The sequence below is a fragment of the Vulpes vulpes genome, chromosome 12, assembly GCF_048418805.1.
Source record: "Vulpes vulpes isolate BD-2025 chromosome 12, VulVul3, whole genome shotgun sequence".
NCBI lineage: Eukaryota > Metazoa > Chordata > Mammalia > Carnivora > Canidae > Vulpes > Vulpes vulpes.
This window is the reverse complement of record NC_132791.1, coordinates 142,837,154-142,859,573: the sequence shown is the minus strand read 5'-3', so window position 1 is coordinate 142,859,573 and position 22,420 is coordinate 142,837,154. Positions and strand designations below refer to the sequence as shown.

The 22,420-nt window shown below is 46.2% G+C and overlaps 1 protein-coding gene across 1 annotated transcript; it reads left to right on the top strand.

Annotated features, from left to right (window-relative positions):
- The first annotated feature begins 38 nt into the window (after nucleotides 1-38).
- On the top strand, nucleotides 39-22,019 carry GID4 (GID complex subunit 4 homolog). The gene is made up of 6 exons (XM_072730538.1): nucleotides 39-479; nucleotides 5,793-5,852; nucleotides 11,313-11,420; nucleotides 16,390-16,491; nucleotides 18,143-18,273; nucleotides 21,166-22,019. The coding sequence occupies exons 1-6, from the start codon at nucleotides 291-293 to the stop codon at nucleotides 21,227-21,229; spliced, it is 654 nt and encodes a 217-aa protein (XP_072586639.1). The 5' UTR covers nucleotides 39-290; the 3' UTR covers nucleotides 21,230-22,019.
- Nucleotides 22,020-22,420: the final 401 nt, after the last annotated feature.

Below are 22,420 nucleotides of genomic sequence, written 5' to 3'. Positions count from 1 at the left end.
TCCCGCCCCCCCGGCGCGCCTGAGCCAATCCAAAGGGTGGTGTGTGTGCGAGGGCAAGTGGGGAGGGGGACTCAGCTCAGGACAGGGAGGCCCTGCTCGCAGGTCCCGGGGTCCCGGTGGCAGCCGGAGCGCTTGGTCCGCAGGCAGCGGGCGGGTGGTCCCCCCTCCGCCCCCACCCCGCGCGTGCGCGCCCCGGCCCCTCCCTCCCTGCCACCCCCCTCGGCTCCCGCGCGGCGGCGGCGGCGGTTCCTCTCCCCCTCCCCCCAGCCCTGGCTCCGGGGGACCCCGCGATGCCGGTCCGCACCGAGTGTCCCCCGCCGGCCGGTGCCTCGGCCGCCTCCGCGGCCTCGCTCATCCCGCCGCCGCCCATCAACACCCAGCAGCCCGGCGTGGCCACCAGCCTGCTCTACAGCGGCTCCAAGTTCCGCGGCCACCAGAAGAGCAAGGGGAACTCGTACGACGTAGAGGTGGTGCTGCAGGTGAGCGCCGGGCCGGGCCGGGCCGGGGCCCGAGGGCCTCCTCGCGGCGCTCACGGGCCGTGCCCGCCCCCGGCTCCTCGAGCCCGCAGCCGCGGACCAGGCCCTCGCCGCCGGGCCTCCTGCACCAGGCGCTTCACCCCCCGGGACCTGCCCAGCTGGTGTCTCACACTCTCCAAGCCCAACCCTGACCTGCCCCTTCTCCCGGAGCCTGTCGTGAGCAGCTCCTGGCAGACCCTGAACACTCTCCCAGACTCGAAGCCCGTGACCGGCCTGCCTGGGATCCGGAAGCCCCCACCCCACCCCACCCCCGTCACTGGCCACCCTCAGACCTCAGTCCTTCTTCCCCAGGACCTGTCGCCCGGAGAGCAGCCCTCCCTCCAGTCCCTCCCAGACCCTGAAGAACTCTCCATTGGTCTCTCCTGACTCGGGACCTTACCCTTGGCTGGGCCCACGTCAAAATATCCCAGACCTGAGACAATCCTCCCCTCCCCTTTGCTCAGTCTCAGGGATCCTCAAACCTTGGGGCCCTCCTCCCAGGATTTATTCCTTGGGAGAGTCTAGGCAGTTCCCTCGGACCTGGGAGCACACTTCCTCCGTTAGCCCCTGAGCTTGAGAGCCCCCAACCCACAACTGATTCCTAGCCTTTGGTACTCCCTCAAAACCAGGCACTCACATTCTGGGTGCTGCTGGGTGGAGTTCCTCCTAGTTTGTTGGGATCTTGCCTCCTGCCCCCCACCCCCACCCCAGTCTCTTCCTGGCCCAGGCGCCCTAAGCCCCAAGTCCTGCTCTAGGCTTCTCATGGTCCTTACCTCCATTCTCTGGCCACCTCCAGGTCCAGTTTCCCTGGCCTGTCTACCCATACCTCCCCAACCTATACCTTCATCTTCCTCCTTGGCTCCAGGGGACTCTCTTTCTGCATTCTTAACTTTTATCTACACAGCCAGGGCTTCCTCCTGGTCTCTGATACCCATGTGCTGGGAAATTGAACTCACCCAGTATTATCTCTCACAGGGTATTTCCTTGCTGTCTGTATACCTCCCCCCCCACCTCTCCTCCCCCCAAGTTTGACCTGGATTTCTAAGTACCTGCTGCTAGCCCCTGATAGCTTTGGAGTTACAGCTTTCCCTACTCTGGCCATTTTCTGCACCTCACCCCTCTCGGGCAAATAGTAACACACTTGAAATTTTTTCCTAGCCAGAGATCAACAGTAGTTGATAATCCTTTTTCTCTCCTTTCCCCACAAAACCATTCCTGTGTAGCTACCCCTGCCTGCCTCAGGACCGACCCATTTTTCTCCTCCCTTTGCCTTTTTATCCCTTAGCCTGATGGCCCCACCTTCTAGGTTCTTCCCCAAAGCCTTTCCCCATCTGCCTCCTTGAAAGGCTTTACAGAAGCTCTGAGGACCAGTGGGCCACCTTACCGCTCCCATGTGTGAGGATAGGAACGTGAGATATGTCTTTGCCTTATGTGCCTGTGGCTCTTTAAAACTGTTAAATCTTGAACAGCCTCTCTTCTGAGCAAGTAGATCTCCTACCCAAAAGACGATGGAGATTCATTTTCTTTTCTGCTAACAGCAGAGCATCATTAGCCTCTTTTTTTTCTTACTGTTTTGCCGGAATCAATAGTTTGATCTTTTTTCGGTTGGGAAAAACTGCATCTTTGTGTTAATTGTATCTTTGGCCTATAAACCTTACTTTCTCTCATGAGCCACGGTATTTATTAAAAGTGGAAAACTATTGTGACTGATTCATTTGGCTCATAATTATATGCATAATGTGGTGATACCTCTTCTCTTACTTAAAATGTGAGAATTTAGTGTGAAGGAAAAGGCCCCCCCCCTTTTTTGGCAACAAATCATTAAATTCTGGAGGTGAGATCCTTGGTGGGGGTCATGTTTGGAATGATCTTGAATTTGTGCCCATTGTGTAATTTGATGGTTTCTGATGTGGTAGGGGATTCCTGCCAGGGTCACTAAGTGTCAAAGGGAAGTCATCTTTGGTTTCTTCAGCACCTCCCACCCCCACCCCGTGTTTTGTCATTGGTGTGTTGTTTCTGAAGTCTTGTCAGCTGGCCATTTCCTTGTGAACCAATAGAAGTGGTGATTGAGCTGGTGCATGATTGATCTCAGGGTAGCCCAGAGCAGAAACCTGGCTGATGGCTTGAAGCCACTTCAGGAGGATGTCTGATGGTGGGAGGTGGGAGCCACAGTCATGCCCAGGAATGCTGCCCTACATCTGGATTGTTTGTCCATCATTGAGAAAGTGGCATGTAAATTGCCCTATTGTTGCCCTGGTTTTTCAGCCAGGACTAGTTTCTTGGATTCAGCCTTCTTAGAATACTTATGCCTTTTATACCTCAGCCTCTTTCCTGCTTCTTTTTTTCTTTCTTTTTTTTATAACAGCTGCATTGAGATATAATTCATGTACCATACAATTCACCCATCTAAGGTGTTTTTAATGTATTTACAGAGTTCGGTAGCATAACTGCAATCTAATTTTAGCACACTTTCATCACCCCAAAGAGGAGCCCTACCCCTTAGCTATCACCCTCTCAACTCTAGGCAACTACTAAATTTTCCTTAAGATTGGCTTATTCTGGCCACTTCATATAAAGGGAATCATACAATCTGTGACCTTTTGTGTCTAGCTTCTGTCACTAAGCATCATGTTTCCAAGGTTTGCCATGACACATGCCATAGCATGTATCAGTGCTTCGATATTTTTTGTTGTTGCATAATAATCCATTGTATGGATATACAGCATTTTATTTATTTGATGCATTTATTTGAGCATTTGATGAATATTTGGGTGGTTTTCACTTTTTGGCTATCGCGAGTAACAAAGCTGTGAACATTCCTGTATGAGCTTTTATGTGGACACGTCTTCATTTCTCTTGGGTACATACCTAGGAGTGGAATGCTGGGTCTCATGGCAACTCTATGTTTACCATTTTGAGGAACTGCCAGACCAGTTTCCAAAGTGCCTACCCCATTTTTCACTCCCACCAGCAGTATATGAGGGTTCCAGTTTCTCCACAGCTTTGTTGACAATTGCACATTATCATCCATCGCTTTGATTGTAGTCATGCTAGTGGGTGTGAAGCAGTTTCTCATTGTGGTTTTGATTGGAATCTCCTTAATGACTAATGACGTTGCACATCTTTTTGTGGGCTTTTTGGAGCACTTTCTTTTTTTGAAATTCCAGCTTAGAGTTCCCCAAACCTTTGTGAGATTCCAGCTGGGTTTTCCTTGTTGCTCTTATTACTGTAACTTTCTCCTCTGCCATCCATGGAGCCAAGACTAGAGTGAAGGCCAGGGTCACTGTGAAGGGGTACTAGAAAGAGCAGCTGTTGGACACAGCTGTGCTGTGAGACTTCCATGCTCAACATTTGCCTTGTTTTCTTTCTCATCGAGATGCTGGCCTGGCTTTCAGTTAAAGTTCTCTGCATTGTAGTGTATTGAGTTTACAGACCGTCATCAAGAGCAGTTTGGGCAGAATGAGAGACACACAAGGTTGAATGGAGGCCAAACTGAAATCCTGATTCTTGAGCATGTGATAATCTATGCAAAATGTTTGCCAACTTCCAGTTCAGTTTTTAATCTTATTAGCAGGTATCCTGGCCACCTGATATCTTTTCCAGCAGCTGTGAAACCCCAAACTATATTGAATTCAATGAGAATTGCATACCTGAAATTTAAGGCCTCAGGTTAGAGCTGTGTGTCTTTTAATAAAAGTTCTTTGCTGAACCATGTTAGTGCAGATTAGCCACTCTAGATAACATCCAATGTCAAGGCCAGCAGATGAGGATATTTGAAATGCTTTGGCGGTTTTTACATGGAGTACCTTTGTCACCAGCACCAAACTGTGGGAGCATTTCAGCTTCACTGAAGCCCATTTGCCTTGGTGCTGACCTCATCTGGCTGACTGTGTTCATTACAGTTTTTAAGGATTGCCATAGCATTTGATTGATGATGTAAATGAAAGTAGTTAAGCCCCCAAATCTGATAAATACCACAAAACTTTCCTAGCTGCTTAAAATGAGATCTCACTTAACATTAAAATCTGAATGTGCCACAGTACCATTATACTTTGGTTTGCTCTCGTTCCAGGGGTTTGCTTTGTAAGTGAGCTCAATTACCATGAAATCTGAAAATCTGTGCAGGATCCATCTGTATAGATTTGGGTGAAATGTAGTAGTTCGGGTGCACTCAGCTGCAAGTAACTATACCACTTCAAAATAGTTTAAAGAATGAGTGAACCCAGCATCTCAGATTACAAGAAGCTTGGAGGTGGCTTGGTTCCAGATTGGCTCATTCATGGGCCCATTTCCTTCCATGTTTCTCTGCTGCCATCCTTGGCATTTCCTGACCTGTTTGTCCTCATGGTCTCTAGATGGCTGCCATGGGACTGGGCACTGTGTGCAGATACTGCCACCGCCAGGGAAAGAAAGAGAGCCTCATCGAAAGTCAGCATCTTTCCCAGAAACACCCAGGAGACTTACACACATATCTGATTGGTCAGAACTGTGTCACTCACCCCTAAACCGATGACTCACAAGGGGAAAGGGCACATGTTTGCCTTAGACTCATCAGGGCTGACCAGGTCTTGTGAGGGCAGAGTGGGTGCCAGAACAGGATCTGGGCCCTGGCAGCATGGAAAAGTAGGAAATTGGTTGCTGGGTAGGTACTCAGCAGTGTCTCAGCAATCCATAATTGGTGGATACAAAGCCTCAGAATCTCCCATGCCTGTTACCCCTGCTTATTTTAGCCTTCTAATTCTTACATCAAGAAATAGAAGCATTGGTATATAAAATGGGAAGAGGGGGCATTTATGATGTGTTCTGATCTGGGGTCAGTATTTTTGTTCATAACTGAAATCTTTGCCAGAGCAGTCTTCATAAGATGCCTTTCCTGAATATGCTGCCCAATTCATAAAGAAATAGTGCAGGATTGTGCCTAGTGTAAATGTTGGGGAAAAGTATACTTCTTGGACCAGTGGGAGACCTGTATTGAGTGGGCTCCCTGTTCCAGAAAGGCACTTTGGTCTCAAGATACTCAGCTGAAGGAGGTTGAGAGGGTCCTGGGATCAGATTGCTTCATCTGAACAGGCCCGTGGGGAGGGAGGACTCACGGAGATCTCAAAGCTGGTGAGCCCTGGCTGTGCTCAGCGGGCACCAACCTCCTGGCCTCCCTTACCCCACCTGGCCTCAAAGGAGTGCCTCTGACCGCCAGATGCATGGATTTCCACAGCACCCCCAGCTTGTCGCCCAGTGGTTCCTCTGTTTGTAATAAGACTGTGTGTCCTTTCTTTCCAGCATGTGGACACGGGGAACTCTTACCTTTGTGGGTACCTGAAGATAAAAGGTCTTACTGAGGTAAGCACTCCTTCCCATGAACTAGAACCAGACAGTGGGCTGCACGTGGGGCATTCTCAGGGTGTAAAGGGCCAGCCTCGTTGACCCTGAGGCCCAATTAAAGCACCCTGTGAAGTGTTGTTATTGTACCACACACACGAAGCATGCAGTTTTGATGTGTCCTGTTGGAAAGTATACAGATGCACAAATCTTTAAAGTTTATAAGTAAGTCACAGTGTTCCCGACACTATTGATTTTACTTTTAATCCTCGGTGGAAAAGAAAAATAGAGTAGGAATATGGCTACCCGTTGTCATAAGTCTAATGGTTTCTGAGATAAGCATTAAACCTTCCAGACCCAAGGTCTTTGGCATTCCTTATACCCCTGAGCTCACTGGAACAATGAAAAGTGATCATCCAGTTTCTAACAGACATAGCTGCTATGGAAATGTAGAGTGTTTTCCTTTCTTTGAACCAACTTTTTAAATCACAGAACTCCTGGGAATATGGAAAGCAAGAGAGAGCATCCTTTCTTTCCTTGCTAGTGAGTAAACAGGAAGAGGAAGGATGGGACTGAGCTGGCCGCCTAACTCTACCGTGAGGGCCTGGGCTTGACCTAGCTGCAGTGCCCTGTTGGCCTGATCAGCCTTCACTGTCTCGATGGCCCAGTTTCATGGAGCCATGGAAAGGGCTAGAGTGACATCCTTGCTCTGCCCCTTATTGGTGCTTTCATTTCTCTTTCCTCATCTGTAAATGAGAATGAAAAATACCTAATACATATAGCGAGCACAGCACAACACATAGCATTGCCGAATCACTATGTTGTACACCTGAAACTCACGTAATGGTGTGGGTCAGCTCTACTTGGATAATAATTAAAGTAAAATAAACCTGTGCTGTCTACTCCAGGCACCTGTCCTAGACAGGGAGGAAACAATGTAAGAGCAAGAGGCAAACTCTAATGTGATACAAATCAAGGCATCCTAAGGCATTTATCATCCTCCGTCTTGAAACAATTGTTTCCCTCTCTTTGATTCGCTCTGGTTCTCCCACTTCTCTATATTAGAAGCTTGAGAGGTTCCTAGTTTGTTGAGATGAAAAGGCAACCTGTTCCTCACCCTAGAAACTTAGCCCATCGAGTTAGGGGAAGAAAATATAAGCAAAATGAAGGATTCCAGCCTTTGAATTTGCGGTAGTAGAAAATAAACAGAATATACTCAACTCATAGGCAGCCAGATGCATTTACTGAGTGCAGAACATAAACATTTAGCTTCATAAGGAAACTAACAAATTCTGTCCTGTGGAATGCTACCACTGACTCTAAAACTAGCCACTCTGGCAATAGGAAGCTGCATGAAAATGGTAAGTAGCATTAAGAATCCCCAAATGACGTCCAGCATCCAGAACTTCTGCAAAGTTTCATCAGGAGCAAGTAACCCTACCTGACAGAAGCTCCTCTGAGTCACGAGCTGCCAGGCTCCCTGAGGAAGGGTGGGGGGCACTTAGGTTCATGACTGGAATGAGGAGACCATCCTCCTGGCCAGTCGTTCCTGTCTGCGCATGGCTGCCCCAGACTGGTCTGCTCTATGATGAGCAGCAGGCTCAGGTATGGTGTTTTTTTTGTTTTGTTTTGTTTTGTTTTGTTTTTAAGATTTTATTTATTTATTCATGAGAGAGAGGCAGAGACACAGGCAGAAGGAGAAGCAGGCTCCCTGCAGGGAACCTGATGTGGAGCTTGATCCCAGGACCCTGGGATCACGACCTGAGCCAAAGGCAGACGCTCAACCACTGAGCCACCTAGGTGCCCCTCGCAATGGTACATTTAATCTAAAGGAGGCTGTGTTTCTGAGCTTCCTAGGGCCTGCTCACTCCTCAAGATTCTTTGAATTTTATCTTTTTTAGCCACCTTTTTTAGTAGCTGTCCTGAGATAGTTGACATACTGTACAATCCACCCATTTAATATGTACAATTCGTTGGTTTTTAGTGCAATCACGGCACTGAACAACTGTCTTAAACACTTTTTAAATTCTAAATCCGACATGTGGGCACTGTACAGTCACTAAAATGCCAAAAAGAGTGATGATTCTCTGAATCACCTTGTTATCTATGTTATAAAATACAGCTGTTCGGGATCCCTGGGTGGCTCAAGGTGTGATCCCGGAGTCGCAGGATCGAGTCCCACATCGGGCTTCCTGCGTGGAGCCTGCTTCTCCCTCTGCTTATATCTCTACCTCTGTGTGTGTGTGTGTGTGACTCATGAATCAATAAATGGAATCTTTAAAAAAATAAAAAATAAAATACAGGTATTTGTGCTTATTTGCTTTTCCGTGTATAGTTGTGAAAACATCACATGTGATTTATTTTAATAAAACCCATTTAAATGGTTGGGTTTGAGCCCTAGTCTCCCTCGTGCAGACAGTATAGAAAATGAACTATGAAATTGGAGGTCATTTGTCTCTTGGCTACCTCACATTCACAAATGAGCACAGTTTTTAGAGTTTATATGCCTTCTGGAAATGAAATCCCAGGGTTGTGAAGAATGGGTGTCAGGTAACATTTCCTTTGCAGTTCTGAGGCAGCCACCTATGGAGAGAAGGGTCATTTCTAGGGAGGCCCTGCAGCTGGCAGAGGGCCTAGGAGCCCAGCCTTTAGGGAGTCATGGCCAGACTCTCCACTCACTCACTAGATTGATTTGGAAGCTTCTGCCAAGCTTCTGCTGGACCTGTCTGAACCAAGGAGATAGGTCACACTAACCAAACTCACCGAGACTGATGTATACACAGGAGTGCTCGTTTGCTCATTTCTAAACTGAGGCACATGCATGTTCCCGAAGTTCCCTCTGACTCAGTAGCCAATTGGTGTTAATCCCTCACGAGGTGGGTCTACCTGGAAAACCAGACCCATCAAACCAGGGAGCTTTGGTGGGCCTAGAATCCTTGTGAGGAGTGGTTTGACCACCTAAATGCCTGCTAGTATAGGTAGACCCGCCTGTAGGAAGCCCTTGCTTGCTTTCGAGGTGGAGGGTTGCTGCTCCGTCTCTTCCTATCTGACTCGTATTTTTGATGTTCCTCCCACAGACAGAGTTTTCCCTTTGGCTCTAAAAATTACTGCCAGTTTGCCTGTAGCCAAGTGCTTGAATTTCCTGGTCCTGCCCTGAGAGATATTTCATCTTTTTGGTAACTACTGTACCTAATTGATGCTCATTCATCAGGCAATATTTATTTTATTTTAAATCTCAGAGTTTGGGGGTACTCTGCAGTCACCTTGATATGTTGCCTGAAACATTTTCAACGCAGAAACAATTTATTAGGAAAATTGCAATTTGAACCATAAGTATTTTCTTTGTATCATAAGAGGACCACTTTATCATTTTCTTCCTTTATCTCTTTTTTGTGGAAGTTTTAAAAATATATTAAGGCTCAAACTTCAGAAAAATAAATATGTACAGCTTTTCATTTAAAATCTCAAGCCAGGAGCCACCTGGGTGGCTCAGTCGGTTAATCATGTGCCCTTGGCTCAGGTCATTATCTCTGTTGGGGTCCTGGGATCAAGCCCAGAGTGGAGGTCCCTGCTCAGAGAGTTGGCTCCTTTCTTTCCCTGTGTGTGCATATGCACTCACTCTCTCTCTCACTCTCTCTCTCTTAAATAAATGAATAAAATCTTTTAAAGATAAATAAAATCTCAAGTTGATGCTAATACAGAACTTTCTCCATTAGTAATTCTTCCTAAAACAGATGAGTATAATTTAGTTTATACCTTTATTTTATTTTATTTATTTTTTAAAGATTTTATATGAGAAGGAGGGAGAGAGAGAGAGAGAGAGCGCGCAAGCGAGCATATGAATGGGGGGAGGGACAGAGGGAGAAGCAGACTCCAAGCTGAGCAGGAAGCCCTATGTGGGACCGGATCACAGGACCGCGTGATCATGATCTGAGCCGAAAGCACACACTTGACCGACTGAGCCACCCAGACACCCCTATTTTATTTATTTTATTTTATTTTATTTTATTTTATTTTATTTTATTTTATTTTATTATTAAGATTTTATTTTTAAGTAATCTCTACACCCCAACATGGGGCTCGGACTCACGAGTCATGTTCTACGGACTGAGCCAGCCAGATCCCCCTAGTTTATAGCTTTAAAATCAAGTCTCCATTTAGGAAATCTCCCCCCTTTAATTTCTTCACTCTGTATACATAAATATCTGTACAAGGAACCCAGGCCCCTTGTTGGGGGAAGGGGTTGTGGTTTGGTGGGAAGGGTGCTGTGTATTTCAGAGTTCACTGTCAAGACAACAGACAGCCTTAGTGGTGTGTAGTGAAGCAGGCTTCTTCAGTCCACTATGGTGCCAGTGACTGTGCTGTTTCCCAGGAGCTGCTGAATCAGTGCGGCAGTGTCTCTTAGGGACATCCCCAGCTACGTGGCAGGTCAAGCTGAGAGAAGTAGCAAAGCCATCGGAGCAGATTTATTTTAAACACGGGTAGGTGTTTGATGCAGAATAAGAGGGGCTTATGTAGTACCTGAAGAAGAAAGTGTGACCTCTGTGGTCCCAGGGACATTAGCACTGTAATTTATGGTTTGCCAGGCCTGTGACCGTCCTTACCATGCTTCCAGGAAATACCAGGGACTGGCAGGCTGGACTGAGGGTTTGTTTGATTGGTTGGTCAGTTAGTTGGTTTTTTACAAATGCAAAAAAATGGAGACCTCTTACAATGTTAACTTTTTCTTCCATTAGTTCCCCCCCCCCCCCCCCCCCAGAAATCTTGGGTGCCTCCTTATCAGTAGATGAACAAGTAGCAAATAAAATTGACAAGTGTTTTAAGCACCCAATTAGGATGACAGCTTACTTTTCCCCCCATAGCATTTGGTTCTGCTGTTGTGATTTTCCATCACAGACATGATTCACAAATATTTTCCATAGTATAGATAGTATAGATTGCCTTAGTTCATATAGTTAAATTAAAGGTACCTAATGTATCAAGGTATTCTGCAAAAAAACAAAAACAACCCACCCCTGGAAACCTGAAAAATGGGCACAAAAGGGACAAATGACTGAACTGGTTTGAGAACCACGGGCCAGATCATGGCATGAGGGAGACTTGGCTGTGAATGTTGTGATTTTGTAGCCTCTTTGAGTGTTTTCCTTAGAAAGTAACATCTACTTAGTTACTACCTGCTTTGTATCCTAGAATACTCAGAATTTACTTGTCCAAGTTCTTTCTTGAGTAATCAGTACATAGCAAGTGAAGTCATAGAAGGGTTTTGACAAAGTCCAAGAGACTCTCTGGGCACCTCCAATTCAGGTCAAATCCGCAGCCATTGGCAGATCACTGGACCTAACTCCATTTGGGTCATTGCTTAGCAGTGTGATCATTTTTTCAAAGTCCTGGGAAAAAGTTAAAGCAAGGTTGATTTTTCCTTTAAGAAAGGTCAAAACTCCCATTCAACATCTTATTTTGATATCTGGGTTTTTACCATAGGAGTATCCAACCCTTACAACCTTCTTTGAAGGAGAAATAATCAGCAAAAAACACCCTTTCTTAACACGGAAGTGGGATGCAGATGAAGACGTTGATCGGAAACACTGGGTGAGTAGATATTTGGTCTGCTCCAGGCTACCCAGGTGTTGCTGAGGAGCCAAGGAACTTAGCTCTTGGGGTCTCCATACTGTCCTGAGCTTTAAGGGTCTCCTCACTGTCCCCCTGTCCTGTCCACCTGTCCACTGTTCTTTTCTCATCTCCTCTATATGGGGGAACCCTGTGAAACATACAGCTATGGCCTCTGTCTTTAGGGTTGCCATGAGGTAGAGATGCAGTTTCTGGAAAGCTGCTTCTCCTACCAGCACCTCTGTGTTGGGAGAGCCAGGGTGGCTGCCCACTCAACTCCTGACCGACAAACACAGTCTCAACTTAAGCATCATCAGGATGCCACTGAGAACTCCAGTCCCTCCACTTTTACCTATGAAGTGTGGAATGTATTCTCACTCACCGGTAGTGAACACTTTGAGACAACTTAGAGATGCTATCCTCCAGTCATTTCATTGGCTTTCACACGAGTTTATGTCTTCAAAAATCCATTTCTCAAAAAAAAAAAAAAACAAAAAAACCCCACAAAAATCCATTTCTCAAGCTGCCATAATAGTCTTCTGGTGTAGTTGGCCATGGCAATGATGAATTTTGGCTTTATTTAATTTTTTTATTTTTTTAGTTGCTTTTTAAAAAGAGAAAGAGAGAGGAAGTGAACACACAGAGGGAGAGGGAGAATCAGACTCCCCACTGAGTAGAGAGCCCAATGCAGGGCTCAATCCCAGGACCCCGAGATCATGACCTGAGCCAAAGGCAGACGCTTGACCAACTGAGACACGCAGGTGCCCCAGTTCTTTAGTTTTTTTGAGATTTTGTTTTTAAATAATCTCTACCCCCAATATGGGGCTCAGACCTACAGCATTGAGATCAAGAGTTGCCTGCTCCACTGACTGAGACTGTCAGGCGCCCCAATGAATTTTGGTGTAACACCGAGGAAGTCCAATGTGCTCACCCTCTAAACCCACCTAGAGGGATCCCTGGGTGGCGCAGCGGTTTGGCGCCTGCCTTTGGCCCAGGGCACGATCCTGGAGATCCAGGATCGAGTCCCACGTCGGGCTCCCGGTGCATGGAGCCTGCTTCTCCCTCTGCCTGTGTCTCTGCTTCTCTCTCTCTCTCTCTGTATGACTATCATAAATAAATAAATTAATTAAAAAAAAAAACCCACCTAGACTCTAGAACTCCTCATGCTTCCCCCTGCCACTCTCACCTGGCTGTTCAAGCTCTCTCCTGATTCTGGTGGTAGTTCTTGGAGAGAACTCCATACCACAGACCCTCGTCTTACTTAACTTCACTGAAGATTAGCCACTTTGCTTCTTCATATTTTCTACTTGAGATAGGGAAGGAACATCTTTCAAATGCTAAGTTTCAATTAAATTTAAACTTGAGTTTTTAAAACCATTTTTTGAAAGCTATGTGTTTTGCCAATTGTATCAAATGGACACTGAAAGTAAGTCATTTGTGTGTGTATAATATGAGGGAATGAACAAGGTCTGAATCTCTTAGGATACTCAGTTAGGAAACCTGAGGGGAGCCTGAGTGGTACATAGTGGTGCTGGTATCAGAAAGCAGAGTTGGGAGGCACCTGGGTGGCTCTGCCAGTTATGTGTCTACCTTTGGCTCAGGTCATGATCCAGGGGTTGGGATCAGGGAGCCTGTTTCTGCCTGTCCCCCTGCTTGTGCTCTCTCATCCTCTCTCACTTATGTTCTTTCTCTCTCAAATAAAATCTTTAAAAATTAAAAAAAATTTTTTTTTTTTAAAAAGGAAAGCAAGCAGAGTTGAAGGGCTCCCAGCTGGCATCTGGTCCATCCTGCCCAATGTTGGCTCTTCCCGCACAGCTCGGTTCTGCAAAAAAAAGCAGGGTCTTTGAGACTCAATGAAAAGTCAGTTCTAAGCTAGATTTGCTGCAAATAAAATACCTGGAAACCAACTGTTCGTTTTCCATACTTGCATAAGAACACTGGGAAATAGCTGGATCTCCTCTGTTAGGCTGAACTGAAATATTTTGAGTGACAGCAGGACAAGGAAGGCCACCCTTGATGTGGTAGGATGAAGAGCTGGGCTTCTGGGCCCTTCCTCACCTAGCAATCCAGTCACCTTCGCAGAACTCAGCTTCTCATAACTTTCCCAGCCCACTCCAGAGCCCCAGAATCCCATGTGGGGCTCCTGGAGCTCTATATTACAGGAAACATCTCTACAGGAGCTCTTGGGTGACCAGGTGCATTGTTAATGAGTAATAATATTTTGAAAAGAATCTTTTATTCTGAGAAGTAGGTCTCAATGTTGGGCTTGAAGTATTCAGTCAACCATGTTGTAAACAGATATGCTGTCATCCAGGCATTTATAGAGAAAGGGCAGAGTAAATTTAGCATAATTCTTATGGGTCCTAAGATTTTCAGAATAATAAATGAGCATTGGCTTCAACTTCAAGTCACCAGCTGCATGAGCCTCAGCAGGAGAGTCAGCCTGACCTTTGAAGCTTTGAAGCCGGGCATTGACTTCTCCTCTCCAGCTATGGAAGTTCTAGATGGCATTTTCTTCCAAAAGAAGGCTGTTTCATCTGTATTGAAAATCTATTGTTGGGATCCCTGGGTGGCGCAGCGGTTTAGCGCCTGCCTTTGGCCCAGAGCGCGATCCTGGAGACCCAGGATCGAATCCCACATCAGGCTCCCGGTGCATGGAGCCTGCTTCTCCCTCTGCCTGTGTCTCTGCCTCTCTCTCTCTCTGTGACTATCATAAATAAATAAAAAATTAAAAAAAAAAAAAAAAAAAAAAGAAAATCTATTGTTGAGTGCAGCCACCTTCATTCGTTATCTGAGCTCCATCTTCTGGAGAACTTGCTGCAGCTTCTGCATCAGCACTTGCTGCTTGACCTTTCACTTTGATGGTATGGAGACGGCTTCTTTCCTTAAACCTCTGGAACCAACCTCTGCTAGCTTCAGACTTTTCTCCTGCAGCTTCCTCACCTCCCAGCCTTCACAGAAGGGAAGGGAGTCAGGGCCTGGCTCTGGGTTAGGCTTTGGCTTCAGGGAGTGTTGGGGTTGGTTTGGCCTTCTCTCCAGAACACTAAACCTTTCTCCACATCCAAGACTGCTTTGTTCTCATCCGTGTGCTCCCTGGAGTGGCACTTACCCTTTCCTTCAAGAACTTCTCCTCTGCCTTCCCAGCTTGGCTGTTTGGTGCGAGAGGCCTCGCTTTCAGCCTGTCTCAGCTTCTGAGATGCCTACCTCACTAAGCTCAATCATGTCTAGCTTTTGGTTTCAGGGGTGAGAGACATGTGACTCCTCCTTTCACTCCAACCTGTCGAAGACATGGTAGGGATATTAATTGGCCTCATTTCAATATTGTGTCCCAGCAACTAGAAAGGCCCAAAAGAGAAGGTGAGAGGTGGGGGATGGCCAGTCAGTGGAACAGTCAGAATACATAAAATATTTACCAATGAACTTTGCTGTCTTATATGGGTGCAGTCTGTGGCATCCCAAAACAATTATGTTAGTAACATCAAAGATCACTGATCACAGATCACCATAACATATATAATTATAATGGAAGAGTTTGAAATGTTGCAAGGATTACCAAAATGGGACACAGAGACACGAGGTGAGCCTATGCTGTTGGAAAAATGGTGCCAATCGACTTAACTTGACACAGGGTTGCCCCGAACCTTCAGTTTATAAAAAAAAAATTCAATATCTGGAGGTACCTGGGTTGGTTAAGCATCAAACTCTTGGTTTTTGCTCAGGTTGTGATCTCAGGGTCCTGAGCTCCAGCCTCATTGGGCTTCATGCTCAGCATGGAGTCTGTTCTCTCCCTCTCCCCCCGCCTTCCCCCAAATAAATAAATAAATCTTTTTAAAAACTGCAATATCTGCAAAGAGCAATAAAGTGACACACAATAAGACCAGGACTGCCTATAATTTAGAATCAGGGACATTGTTTTTCACTCTCAAGTTTTCCTGAGTGATATTTAAAGTTGGTATCACAGTGGTACCCTAGGTCAAGATTCCATATACTTAATCCATTTAGAATAGAAATATGTGACAAATTCTATGAGTTAATACCTCTGTACCTTAAATTTTATTTAAGATACTTTTTAATAAAATTAATATACTTTTTAAATATTTGAGTAAACAGAAGAGCGAAAGGAAAAAATTATATATAATAACAATACCCAAAGTTAAAACAGGTATTAACCTTTTTTTTTTTTTTTTCCATTTTCAAAAATAGGATCATGAGGCACAGTTTTATAACCTATTTCTGGTCTCCTTTTTAAAAAGAAATTAATAGGGCAGCCCGGGTGGCTCAGCGGTTTAGCGCTGCCTTCAGCCCAGGGTGGGATCCTGGAGACCCGGGATCGAGTCCCACGTTGGGCTCCCTGCATGGAGCTTGCTTCTCCCTCTGCCTGTGTCTCTGCCCCACCCCACCCCTCTCTCTCTTCTCATGAATAAATAAAATATTTTTAAAAAAGAAAAGAAATTAATTATATATTACCCACTTCCTGTTTCTACTGACTGGCCCTAAGCCACAATACTATGTAAGGGCCACTGACTGGCCCTAAGCCAGTACATATACTATGTAAGAGGACCCAGCTTTAGTAAAGCCCTCTCATCCTTTTGTGTTGATTCACATATAAATATCTCACTGATCATTCCTGGCTTTGCTTGTGGTCAGGTGTCCTGAGACAAGGCCCCCGGAATAGCATCCATTCCCAACCTGGGGCCTTTCTCCGGACCACATTGACTTGGTAGGTATAGCCCCGTGGTGCCTCAGTTGGAGTCCAGGTCTGAGTTCACAGCCCAGTGGACACCTCAGGCTCCCTTCCCCCAATGCTCAGCCTTTACTGCTCCTGTGGGCCGCATCTAGCAGCTGTCACCTCTTTGCGAAGGTGGTTGCTGCTGGGCACAGAAGAAGGGCAGCTCTGATACCAGCCTCTCCCTCCCTTGATCAGTTCTCATGCTTTATTTTTTGCTTTCAGGGCAAGTTTCTGGCTTTTTATCAGTATGCAAAATCATTTAATTCAGATGACTTTGATTATGAAGAGCTGAAGAATGGGGATTATGTCTTCATGAGGTGGAAGGTAAGGTCCCAGCCCAGGTGGTCTTCTGGCTACGCCAGTGCCTGCCTTGTATCCCTGCCCCACCTGCTCTCCGTGCCCAGTGCTCATTACAGCTTGTCTCCATGTAGCGCCTTCACACACTTGTAAAAAGCCGGCACAGCTCCAGGCCACAGTGGCGAACTGCTGCCATGCCATACGGTTTCTGTTTGGAGAAACTGTTTTGTGGATAGCAGAGGAATTGGTGGCTGGGGGCGGGTGGTCACTGTCGGCACCTCTGACTTTCCATGTTGAGTCATCTCCAGTGTTCTGTGGACTCAGAAGAGAACCAGAGTCAGTCACCGTCATTTCCTACTCTCAGCCACGGGCCGAGGCACCATGTAGTGACTGTTCGTGCAGCATGTCTTAGCCAAGGCTCCCTGCTTGTCTGGTTCCCTCCAGCAGGAAATGAGGGACCAGGAATGGAATTTGCGTTTTCCACTCACCAGCCCTCAAAGAGCTCCATCTGGCTGGACTCGCTAGATTGGCTTTGGGCTGACAAGTCTTTTGTGTTTCCCTATTTTGATAGCCTGGTATTTGCTGTGTTGCAGCCGCAGGCTAGCAAAATTGTGAAGCAGGTTTGTGAAATCATTTTGTGAATGGACACCCACTTCCAAGCCCTGGTTCCCTAGTTGGCAGGAAAAAGCTGTTTTATCTTGAAATCTTGCCAGCTTTCATACAGACGAATCATTTAGAGTAGTTATTCCCAGTCTTTTGTTTGTATGGCTAATAACTTGGGGAGGAGTGTGGGGGTCATCACTTATTTGCTTAGACACTGGCCAGGTAAAGGAAGTAAGAGCTGAGTCCCGCCCTTGAGAGCTTGCCATCTACTGGGAAACGTGCCAGCTAATAAAGCCCTAAAGGAAGTATTCTCGCAAGCTTCTAACTTTAAAATTAGTTTTAAAAACTACAATTTCAAAGGTTGAGGAAAGGGACAGAGAGTGTCTTTAAAAAAAAAAAAGCCAGTGGAGTTGTTTGGCCTCCAAAGACCTTCTCAGAGTGACTCACTGTGGGCTTGCAGTAGACCTCTTGGGGCCCTGGGGCCACTGACCTCATCTCGCTGGGAGAGTAGGTGCCCGGATGTGGCCTTTCAGCTTGGCCACAGCCAGAGATATAACAAGCTCGCCTCTTCCCAAGGTGCCTGAGCAAGAATAGTACCAATCTGATGGCAGATGATGAGGTATCTATCTCTTTGAGGGGGTGTTACGGGGGCAAGTGGTGATTGACCTGCCCTCAGCATGCAGCGGCCTGCTGTTCTTGAGGTGATCAGGAACGTAGCACCAGTTCCTGGAGCGGAGCAGAAACTTCCTCTTCCTGTGTTGTTCTGTCTGTGGGCTCTGAAAGGTAGGTAGGTAGGTATCGATTCACTTAAGAGGTGTGAGGACCACAGGACCTTCTCTTCATTGCTGATCTTGGTGAGCTCAAGACACAGGCTTCTGTATTAGTATCTAAAATTCTCTAGCAGCACATGAATGCTATTGACAGATGAGGTTGAAATGCAGATGTGCACCATCATCCCGCAAGTCTGGGTAAAGCCATGTGACAGTGAAACCTCAGAACCAGCTGAAGGCTATGGGGAGCCCCAGAAGTGGCTGGAGCACACTGTCTGTCACTGACCTCTCCCATCTGTGTGCAGGAACAGTTCCTGGTCCCAGACCACACGATCAAAGACATCAGTGGTGCTTCCTTTGCTGGGTTCTATTACATCTGCTTCCAGAAGTCGGCAGCCTCCATAGAGGGCTACTATTACCATAGGAGTTCAGAATGGTAAGACATCCCAGAGGCAAAGGAGATGGCTTGCTGCTGTGCCACCCCCCCACCACCCCAGGCTCTCCCTTCACTTGCCAAATCTAAAAGAAAACCTCTCCACCTGTCTCTGCATAGTTTTTATGCTCTATCTACATGTGGAGGGCCTGTTTGATCTCAGTTGCTCAAGGAGGGGCTCCTATCCCTAACCACAGATCAGAGTAAATAAGATGAAAACAAAGTGCTCGATAAAGGAACTCACTGCTAAAAAGCTTTCAGGAGGTTCTGTATCATCAGCAGTGTCTCTACCCAACCTTGGCTGCTCTTGTATTTCCTCCCAAATTTAATCAGTAACTACAATGTGAGATCCAACCATGGACAGGGCGAGTTTTGCTGTTAGCAGCCTTTCCAATTTTGTGGTCACATTCCTTAGATGCCAGCCCCACACACATTTAGTCTCAGTCTGGTGACCAAGGGGCCCCTGTGGAGCTGGCGGTCCTGCCCTGTGTTCCGTTTGAGGTGAAGGACCGAGTGCCATCCCCTAAGTGCTAGCTTCTGTCACCTTTTTTGGGGACTCTGCTGCCATAGCACTGCTTCTCAAAATAACTTGCTATACCTGAAGAAGGAGCCATATTACCAAATACTTGATTTCCTTTCTGAATGTGGAAACACCGTATTCCCTTCCACATTTTCCACACTTTGGTGATTTGTGAGTGATGCTACCCTGGGTTGACTCCAGTTCCTTGTTCAGTGGCAGCAAAATGCTATCTGCAAACAAATGCCCTTGGGCTCAGCACAGTCTCCACTCCTCTGAGAGCCACAATTATAGGGTTTCCATAATTGCTCTGTTTTCAAATGAGTTTTGAAAACCTGCTCTATCCTCTTTTTAAATAACAGCTTTATCGAGAGAATTCACATACCATATGATCCATTCATGTAAAGCATACAATTTGGTCGCCTTGAATATTCACAGTTCTGCGACCATCACTGCAATCATTTTTAAAATGCCCCCACCACCACGAGGAGAAACCCTGTGCCTTCCACCCCAACTCCCCATCCCCTCCTAGCCCCAGGCAGCCACTAACTGATGTTCTGTGCAGACATGTTTATTCTGGATATTTTATATAAAGGGAACCACACACTACTAAAGGCCCTGCGTCTGGCTTCTTGCACTCTGTGTTGCTCTGAGGGTTTGACCATGTTGCAGGATGGATCAGCACTTTGTTTTTATTGCTAAATAAGTTTCTGTGGTATGGATATACACTAGCCCCTCCTTATCCATGGTTTTGCTTTCCGCGGTTTCGGTTATCTGCAGTCAGCCATAGCCCAGAAGCAGATGATCCCCCTTCTGACAGTGTCAGGAGGTTAGTGGTAGCCTAACACTCGGTCACATACCTACGTCAGTTACCTCACTCCACGTCACGCAGCCAGGTTCCCATCTCACACCCTACAGTGCAGGAAGGTATTTTGAGAGAGAGAGAGAGTGACCACATTCACAGAACGGTTGTTATGGCATATTATTATAACTGTTTTATTTTATCATTAATTATTATTATTAATCTCTTACTGTGCCTTACGTCTAAATTGTAATCTCTTACTGTGCCTTACTTCTAAATTGTACTTTGTCATAAGTTTATGTACAGGAAAAAACATACCATATCTAGAGCTCAGTACTATCCACAGTTTTTGGCATTCACTGTGGGTACTTAGATGTATCCCCCATAGATGGGGGGACCACGGTGCCACATTTTATTTATCCCTTTACCAATTGATGGATATAATGTTCTCCCCTTCTGCCTTTTGTGACTAATGCTGCTGTGAACGTGAGTGTTATGTGTTTGAGTTTCTGCTTCCAATTCCTCTGGGCCTCTACTCAGGAGTGGAATTGCAGGGTCATATGGTAATTCTGTAACATTTTAAGGACCCACCTTAAACCCAACTGGAACCCAACTGTGTTCCACATTCCTATGAGTGATGCACAAGGGTTCCAGTTTCTCCACATCCTCTCCAACGCTCGTTATGATGTCTTAATTATAGCTACTTTGGTGGGTATGACGTGGGGGTCTAGTGGCTTTGATTTACATATTCAGATGGCTAACGCATTATCTTGATTTCTTTTTTCTTTTTTTTTTTTGTGATGAAAAAGAAGCTGCTTTTCCCCCTGCTCCTCCTCAGTCCCATGTGAAATGAGTAAGGGGAAAGCTAACATTTACCCTGTGAACACTGATTGTCCCTGGAGGTTATCATCCCCGTGTGTGGATTGTCCTGGCCTCTGTTTTTCCTTCATCTGCTTAACTACTCAGAGCACTTATTATAGGGGCAAAAACAAACACCTCAGAACTCTGAAGTTCTGAGTCTAGTGTCATGTCTAGGGAGGTGAGAAGATGATGATGAAGGGAACATAAACTCCGGGGTTAGGTAGGAAGTTATCTTTTCCATGGTGTTTTTTTATTCCATGAGAAGTGGGGTGTGTCTGTGTTACCCATGAAGTCCCTGAGGACATTCCAGCCTGAGGGTCCCTGTCCCGGAGAAGCTGAGGTGCCAGACATTGGAGAGAGGTGGAGGGGGAGGAGGAGGCTTGGGGCTTCGGTCTGCATCTTCTCCCAGAGCTTTCTCGGCCTCTCCTTTCACGGGACGTACCATGCTTACTTCATGGTCAGAACATGAAGCCTGAAAGCTTCATGAAAGTTGCCTGAAAGCAGCTCCTCTTATGCATAGTTCCAGAGGATTAACCAAAGAAATAGAAATAAAACCAGATTTGGTTCAGCCCAAGAGGTCTGCGATGCAGCTATGTTCCAGTTGAAGCATGTGGCTTACCAGGTGCTCCGGTGACAGGGAGGGCTTTTTAGAACCCCTGTTTGGTTTTGAGGATGCTCAGACTGTCTCCTGTTTCTCTCTCTTCCCGCATTACAGGTATCAGTCACTCAATCTAACTCACGTTCCTGAACACAGCGCACCCATCTATGAATTCCGGTGACAGCGGTTCAGAGCAGGAACCAAATAAAACTGAACTTGGCAAAAAAGAACTTTGCCGAGAAAATTGTGTACCTGCCAGAACCAGGAGAACATGTGTTCCTGTGTCTTCACAAGCAGACTCACATCAGAAAGCATGAATGTTAACCCACAGAATCCAAGGAGCATGGCCAACCAGCAGGGCAGGTGGAGGGAGTGTTCTCTGTTCTTCCTTCCTCTCTGCAGCAGTTTGGTCTTAATCTGTTTTTAAGCTACCTTAAATGCACTTTTCCTTCCTGCACAGCTAACTTCTGTATCACCGAAAGGCCCATTCCTTTCTCCATCCCCACCTCCAACTGAGTAGGTCAGCCCTCCGAGTCACCCTCAGCCTTGGTGCTCAGTGGTCTCTACCCAGACCCTGGCCCTCTGCACCGCCCTCCCCCACCAAACCCCCACTTGCTTAGTCTGGTAGGTCAAGAAAAAGCAGAGCCCCAGCACATGTGTGCCCCCGCACCGAGCTCTGTGCAGGGAATCCAGGAGCTGCAGCAGCATCCGCCAATGAAATGGGAGGCAGAGGCTGCTTAACGGGGTCACCTGGCGCTGCCCAGCCCTGCAGTGTTCATGTCAAGCTAGTCAGTGGCTGGCAGGTTCCATGGGCCTGCCATCATCGGGGATCACTAAATTTAAGGCTTCCAGATCCCTGGCAGGAACAGGTTCCAATCCTGCTTTACTCAGCACGTTTGCTCCAAACTTTTGAACTTGAGGGCAATACTAAACTTAAAAAAAAAAAAAAAAAAAAAAAAAAGAGTTTTTTTATTACAAAATTATTTTTATGGTCCCTTTAACAAGGACCCTATGGCAAATGCACAATTATTCAGAATTACATTTTATCGTTTTCACATTGAAAACAGCAAATGTTGACTTAGTAATTTTTATACCTATATCTATATGTAAATGTATATTTAATCAACCAGCAGTTTAAAACTAGTCATCCTGGTACAAAAGTTTTGCAGCATTGCATAAATTCTAGTGCTAAACTTGAGAGCTGTTTTTGGGGCCAGTTTAGCATTTGTACCTCCTCCTTTTGCTACTCAAAACAGCAGTGCTTCAAGGCGACCTTTTCCATCAAGCAGAAGGGGCCGTCATTCTCCTGAAACAGCGACTCTGAAATGTTGGGGCGGGGGAGGGGTGGGAACACGAACACGCTCGAATAACT

Excerpts from the sequence above, each read along its gene's own strand:
- GID4 (XM_072730538.1), top strand. The coding sequence starts at position 291 with ATGCCGGTCCGCACCGAGTGTCCCCCGCCGGCCGGTGCCTCGGCCGCC. Across the intron at positions 16,492-18,142 it reads ATGTCTTCATGAGGTGGAAG|GAACAGTTCCTGGTCCCAGA; the intron begins GTAAGGTCCCAG and ends ATCTGTGTGCAG. Across the intron at positions 18,274-21,165 it reads TACCATAGGAGTTCAGAATG|GTATCAGTCACTCAATCTAA; the intron begins GTAAGACATCCC and ends CCCGCATTACAG.